Source organism: Triticum aestivum, chromosome 4D (genome assembly GCF_018294505.1).
Source record: "Triticum aestivum cultivar Chinese Spring chromosome 4D, IWGSC CS RefSeq v2.1, whole genome shotgun sequence".
Lineage (NCBI taxonomy): Eukaryota > Viridiplantae > Streptophyta > Magnoliopsida > Poales > Poaceae > Triticum > Triticum aestivum.
In genome coordinates, this window is record NC_057805.1 from 482912659 (window position 1) to 482919601 (window position 6943).

General features: G+C 48.8%; 2 protein-coding genes across 3 annotated transcripts; one reads left to right on the top strand and one right to left on the bottom strand.

The window, feature by feature from the left end:
• Positions 1-58: 58 nt before the first annotated feature.
• LOC123098840 (calcium-dependent protein kinase 7) lies at positions 59-4655 on the top strand. 2 transcript variants are annotated; one of them, XM_044520922.1, is made up of 9 exons: positions 59-601; positions 708-911; positions 993-1546; positions 1978-2121; positions 2204-2356; positions 2456-2571; positions 3021-3188; positions 3510-3734; positions 4171-4655. In XM_044520922.1, the coding sequence occupies exons 2-9, from the start codon at positions 841-843 to the stop codon at positions 4303-4305; spliced, it is 1566 nt and encodes a 521-aa protein (XP_044376857.1). In that variant the 5' UTR covers positions 59-601; positions 708-840; the 3' UTR covers positions 4306-4655. The 2 variants fall into 2 exon arrangements, with proteins under 2 accessions (XP_044376857.1, XP_044376856.1); XM_044520921.1 differs by having other exon boundaries at positions 60-601; positions 708-1546.
• A 122-nt stretch (positions 4656-4777) lies between these two features.
• Positions 4778-6205, bottom strand: LOC123098842 (uncharacterized; the record flags this gene model as incomplete). The annotated part of the gene is given in 4 exon segments (XM_044520923.1): positions 4778-4971; positions 5051-5275; positions 5357-5985; positions 6115-6205. Coding segments are annotated over 4 exon segments (990 nt in total), but the record flags the coding sequence as incomplete, so codon positions are not given.
• Positions 6206-6943: the final 738 nt, after the last annotated feature.

Genomic DNA, 6943 nt, shown 5'->3' on the forward strand with positions numbered 1-6943 from the left:
ATAAATCGCGCCCCTCCCCCGCCTGCCTTCCTCTTCTTTCCTCTCTGCAATTTTTTCCTACCACCCGTTTTGCGCTTTGCCCCCTCCGGAACAGGAGAATCCGTTTCAGCCCCCTCGGCGTGATCCTCCCCGTGCCCGCCCGCTACAGTCCAGCTCGCCGCCAGCCGTCCCCGTGCGCGCCGCGGTTTAGCGTCCTTGCGGCGGAGATTTCGTGCTCCGCGGGCCAGATTCTCCGTGCGGCCAGCCGTCGTCCAGCTGCTCCTCGTCGGTTCCCGCCGATCCGTGGTCGGGTCCAGCTGCTTGCGGCTGTGCGGTTCGGGCCGCGGCCAGGTGTGCGGCATTGGAGGCCCTCGGCGTGGGGATTTCCTGCCGGAGGGAGCTTTGCGGACGAAAAAGCTGCCTTCGGGAGGAACTCTTCCAGCCCCGAGGGTTTGGTCTGGTGTGCGGGGGAAGGGCGGAGGCCTCGTGTTTCGCGTGGGGTTTAGTTGGATTTCGTGGAGTGCGAGGCAGAGGAGTCTGGGCTATTTAGCGGGCCAGGTCCTGTGGTGGAAGGCCTCACACCGGAGATCTCCTCGCCCAAGAGGAGAGACGCCGTCGGAAGGTTTCTACTTCATCCTTCCCTGGTTAATTCAAGTTTCGCTCTGCTTTGCTTGCCGTCCAGTGATAACTATGGGTTGCTGACCAAGTTTCTTGTTGTGAAATGTCAGGTTCAGGATTTCCTCCTCGGCGAGAAATCCTTGAAGTTCTCCAGGTTTGCAAGTAGTGTTCTCTTGCTATTTAAGGACCCGGCAATTGTGAGAGACTGGGAACTTTCAGCCTTCAGAGGGTGTTGTTGTTGGGATGGGTAATCAGAATGGCACCCCCGGGAACGATTACTACAATCGGTTCCCCAGGGAGCATCCTGCTTCTAGGTATGCCGATGGGATTGAAGATGATAGCTACTCAGACTTGAAGAAATCTGACAAGCCCTGGCCCGATGCTGACTCTTTTAGGCCCACCGCCGCTGGTATTCTGAGGCAAGGGTTGGATCCGACATCCATCTCTGTCCTCGGGCGCAAGACAGCAGACCTAAGGGAGCATTACATCCTTGGCCGGAAGCTTGGGCAGGGCCAGTTTGGGACGACGTACCTCTGCACCGAGATAAGTACAGGGTGTGACTTCGCGTGCAAGACCATCCTCAAGCGCAAGCTCATCACCAAGGTGGATGTCGAGGATGTGCGCCGTGAGATCCAGATAATGCACCATTTGTCGGGACACAAGAACGTTGTCTCCATCAAGGATGTCTATGAGGACGCGCAGGCGGTCCACATTGTGATGGAGCTCTTGCCTGGCGGGGAGCTCTTTGACCGAATTCAGGGGAATGGCCGTTACAGTGAGATGAAGGCTGCAGAGATTACAAGAATTGTTGTCAGCATTGTGGCTATGTGCCATTCACTTGGTGTGATGCACCGCGATCTCAAGCCAGAAAATTTCCTCCTCCTTGACAAAGATAATGACCTGTCCATAAAAGCAATTGATTTTGGCCTGTCCGTCTACTTCAAGCCAGGTATGGTATTGAATTTCGATGCATGTACATGGACATGTTTTTAAGCAATAAATAAATGCCATACTGTTTTTCTGCCTTTTTTGCTGTGTAATATTTTGTTGACACTGAAAGGTGGACATATTCAGTTACATTCCTGCTGCACCCTTAGCAATCATTATACAAGCCGCCACTTCAAAATTCAAACTAGTATATAACATCATGGCCTGAATGTTGACTAACACATCAGGAGTTGGTATATCACACATATGAATATTAGCTTATCATTGCTGCTTATTACTAGGATGAGGAAAATTGAAAATGAAACTCTGTTTCTACCTCGTTCATATTCGCATGTATCTGCATTATATGTACCCATCCCGAGTGTGAAGTGTTGTTATTTTCTGAATAAATTATTGTTTTTCTTTACTAACTTTGCTAATTTACCAATTCAGGCCAGGTTTTTAGTGAGCTAGTTGGCAGCCCGTTCTATGTTGCTCCTGAGGTGTTGCACAAACGCTATGGGCCAGAATCCGACGTGTGGTCAGCTGGAGTGATACTCTATGTATTGCTAAGTGGGGTTCCACCATTTTGGGCAGGTGATTTCTTTAAACTCTAGTGTTAAATTTGAGTCTATTATCTTCCTGGAATTGCTAAACTGATCAATATTGATTTTATCAGATACACAGAAAGGCATATTTGATGCAGTTCTGAAGGGGCACCTTGATTTGGAATCAGACCCTTGGCCTAAGATATCTGACAGTGCAAAGGATCTTATAAGAAAGATGCTTTGCAATTGCCCTTCAGAGCGTTTGAAAGCCCATGAAGTGCTACGTAAGTATATTTTATTTATTTCTTCACCCTTGCAAATTGTTTTAGTAGTCACGAACATTTTCCTTTTGTACTTATTTACCAATTATATGTTAATGCCAGGGCATCCCTGGATCTGCCAAAATGGGATGGCCACTGACGGAGTTTTGGATCCTAGTGTTATCTCTCGGCTCAAGCGGTTCTCTGCAATGAACAATCTACAGAAATTGGCTCTGAGAGTGAGTTTTCTCTGCAATTTTTTCCATTTCACATCTTTGGATCTTTACAAGTGTAATAGTTGAAATTTTGGTAGAATATTAACTTTATGCGGTATAATGGTCTCATGGATCATGGCTCTGTTTGTTTGGATTTTCCTATAATATGTTAGTTTACGACACATACATAGTTACTGTGAATCATCAATTGACATTACAGTTCACACGAACATGCCATTGGTCATGAATGGATTCTATTGCTGCCATGCAAGCAAGTTCATTTGAGCTGCTGCTTTAATCTCACTACATGAATTTCCTACTGCGGAAAGGGAATATGCTTTTGTTTTTGGCATTTAGTAACTGTGTGGGCTAGGCACTATGCTGGAATTTAATTTGTTTCATTATGTCCTGCATCTATCAATTTTGTAAACAGTACAGCCCTGTTTCTTCTGTGACACTTTATATGCTTCCAGGTGATAGCTGAGCGTCTTTCAGAAGAGGAGATTGCTGGATTAAGAGAATTATTCAAGACAGTGGACATAAAAAATAGAGGTGTAATCACTTTTGGTGAGCTTAGGAAAGGTCTGACAAGATATGGCAATGAATTGGTGGAGACCGAGATCTGTGATATAATGGAAGCGGTAAGTGCGTGCCTCTGATTATTACGAAGGCTAGTCCATATGTGTGGAATGTGTAAATATTTTCCTGCTTCAAACACTGTTTAGCCACCACACACTATTCTTCAGTTCTTTTGTGGTTCTGGGATATCCTCTGTTGGAAAAGGCCTAACCAATATATATCATTGCTGTGATTATATATGGCATTTTTTTGCTGAAAAATGCCTAAGTTGTACATATATAGTATGCAGTAATAATATATATAACATGCATTTCTTGATTTGTAGGTAGTAAATTGTCTGCATTGCTGTCCTACTTTATCTAATCTGTCTGAACCTTTTTCAGGCTGATACAGACACTGATGTAACCATAAACTATAAAGAATTTATTGCTGCAACCATGCCTCTAAACAAGATAGAGCGGGAAGAACACTTGAAGGCAGCTTTTACATATTTTGACAAAGATGGCAGTGGCTACATCACAGTCGACAAGCTTCAACGAGCCTGTGCAGAATATAACATGGAGGGCACTCTCCTTGAAGAGATTATTTTAGAGGCCGATCAGAACAATGTAAGTCGATTATCCCACTCTAAAATATCATGGCATGCCTGTTAATTGTTAGTATCATTTAACTGTGGGTCTTAATTCTAATACCTATTTAACTTGTGAAATCATACCTCTGTCCTTGGTGGCATTGGGTATCTACCACCAGCTATGCCTAATACCCAGTGTCTCAACAGCTCAAAGGAAAAACAAAATCTATATAGCAACAGCACGGAACACATAGATCTCAGATTACATACAGATTATGGTATCTGCATAATGTTGCAAAAAAGAGAGTAATAACTCATTACTACTTTAAAATCAACTTTGTAATAGTGATCTTAGCTGGATATTACTATTGAGAAAAATTGTAGTGTTACTTTCAGCATGACCTACATCACCGCTGATTTGTTTGTCAAAAACCAGCTGAATCTAATGAACGTGCATTATCTTTGTTTTTCAGGACGGTCAAATTGATTATGCCGAATTTGTAGCCATGATGCAAGGCAACGCCAACGGTGGCAATATTGGACTTGGGCGTCCAACACTGGAAACCAGTCTGAATGTGACCTTGAGAGATGCAGCTCAAGTACATTAATGCACAGATTTTGTTCTCTTCTCATTGCCATTATGTCCACTGCCCAAATTGGGTTGTGGGCATGTACTTCCGAAGTACAAGAAGAGAACTAGTCGATTCTTTCGGCGGCATTTATCGAAAATAAGCTGGTCTAGCTAGCAGTACAGTCATTGTGAGAGACAGCGTCGTGGGTTACATATAGTAAGTAGTTGTGTCCTGGTTCATATGGCTGCAAGACTAGCTGCTATCCAGCAGGTGGAAGTAAGAGAGGACGTGCGTCCAGTTCGTTTGTTCTTTGTATGGTCAGTTGTGTGCTTTGTGTCTAATGAAAAACTTGTCTTCATGAAATGCCATATCCCCAAGTTTGTTCTTCTTGCTGTTATAATTTTTAAAATTATGAGTCTGTCTGCACAGATCGTAATCAAGCAGCCTCAGGAGCTCTGTAGCTACCCTTGGTAAACCAGAGCAACAAAGGGTAGGCACAGCACACCAGTTCATGTCTTTGCAGAGACCAATTTGCTTAGTAGATCATCTTCTAGTTGGATGACAGATTTACAGTATGAGTATGGCTATTCTAGATGTGTAAGTATAATTTCCTTCTATGTAAAGATCTGATGAAACCTGAAGAGTTCTTGGCTCTGTTCAGGTGGCCTCCGACACCCGGGTCTCCTGCGCAGCAGCTATCTCCTACAGACGAGCCAGGCAGCACCGTCAGTAGTAAGAACGAACCTGTATTTTGGCACAAGCAGCAATCGGCAATATTTACCTTGACGTCTCCGTCTCTGGACAGGACGCACGTCGACGTGACCGCGCTGCCGTGGCCCAGCAGCCACCCGACCTCGCACACCACGTCGCTGTCGTCGCCGTCGCCGTCGCCGCCGCTCACCTTGAGCGAGCTCCACAGCTGCTTCGGCAGCAGCGTCACGACGCCGGCACCGTCCCTCGCCGTCCTCCGCGGCTCGTGGTCCGGCTCCAGCCCCGCGAACTTGCCCTGCACACCAGACATGTCAGTGTCACGCACGGCTATCTTCTTCGATGGACTGTGCGGTACGTGCTGCAGGAGGATGCTCACCGTCACGGGGTCCAGCGCGCCGGAGAACCTGGCGGCGCTCTCCCACTGCCCGACCACCTCGGACGCGGGGAGCCTCTCCCCGGCGGCGAAGGCGGACTCGCGGAGCGCGCAGCCGCCGAGCTGGTCGCCGTTGCGGTACGGGCCGTACCACTGCTCGGAGAACACCTTGACGCCGCGCAGCCGCGCCGCGTCCTTGGCCAGCGCCACCGTCTGCACCAGCCTGACCCGCACCTCCGCGTTGTCCGGGTGGCAGATGCAGTGCTCCACCTCGAGCACGGCCGAGGGGCCCTTGGGCCACGTGGCCACGTAGGAGCCCCCGGCGCCGCCGTAGGCGAAGGCGGTGGCGGAGGAGACGTGGCGCTGGTGGGAGGTGTGCACGGTGGCGGCGTCGGCCTCGCAGCCGACGGTGGGGAGGAGGCGGACGAGGCGATAGTGGAGCGCGCCCGGCGCGGCGGGGTCGGCCAGGGTGGGGCACTGCGTCTGCCAGTCGAACACCTGGACCCCCCACTCACGGTACGCGTCCGGGACCACGTTGGCCGGCAGCTCCACCGGGTCGCCGGCCACCGTGAAGTCCGCGCCGAAGCCGTCCCACTCGCCGGACACCCGCGCCGCGAACTCCTCCCACTTATCTGCGCAAGCACGGACAAGTTTCAGTGTGCAGTTCAGTCGTGGCATGGCATGGCGTAATAACCCTGCCCATTGTCTTGTCAGTCAACAGACAGGAGCTAGTTTATGGTGGCTGGCAAGTGGCAACTGACCTGGCTGCGCGCCGGCGTCCGGGTCGTTGGTGGCTGCGGTGGTTGGGGTCGCGGGCGACACGGCGCGCGGCGCCGATCTGGCGGACGCCGAGGACCTGGTGCTGGTCCGTGGCCGAAGCAGCAGAGGAGACGGCGGGAGAAGCGCGCGCTGGTGGTTGGCGTTGGGGACGGGCGCCAGGCGTTGCGTCGACACGGGATGCATCCGTTCTTTTGTTTTTTCACTCGCCCTTGCGTTATTTTTTCGGTGGATTGGTGTTTTCCCGTGACCCGGGCTATCCTGTCGCACAAGGCTGATCGACGGCGAAGTAGTAGATAAAAAACGTGTGGGCGTGGTTGGGATCAGGGAGTTCGTGGCCACGCCCGCCTGGGCCGCGAGCCACATGTTGCGTCCCCGGACGGGCTTTGGCGACAACTATAACATCATCCATGGCTAAGTATGAAAACGGTTTCTCAAAAAAAAAAGGCTAAGTATGAAAACGATCGAAGATTCTCCACAACATCTCCAATAGCAGATCAAAATTTTGCCATCCATTTTGGATAGAGGAGAGAGAAATTTTAGTTGCCTACACTTTTTTCTTCTGCATACCCATATTTTCGGAACCAGATAAACAAAGTTAATACTAAATCAACGGCATTTATTTTGGGATGGAGCGAGTATTTCATTGCATAATTAAACATCCACTGCACATTATACATAAAACAAGTATAAACTAAAGGATACCCGAATTGGTTGATGAAAATTTAGGTTGATAATATAAGAACCAAAGTTAAAAATACATATTTGGTTATGTATGGTTGTAACAATATTAAATGGATTGTTTTCTCATAT

Bases quoted from the DNA above. Each gene is read 5' to 3' on its own strand.
- LOC123098840 (XM_044520921.1), top strand. From the start codon at position 841: ATGGGTAATCAGAATGGCACCCCCGGGAACGATTACTACAATCGGTTC. The intron at 2,357-2,455 runs GTAAGTATATTT...TGTTAATGCCAG, and splicing joins GAAAGCCCATGAAGTGCTAC to GGCATCCCTGGATCTGCCAA. The intron at 3,189-3,509 runs GTAAGTGCGTGC...AACCTTTTTCAG, and splicing joins TCTGTGATATAATGGAAGCG to GCTGATACAGACACTGATGT.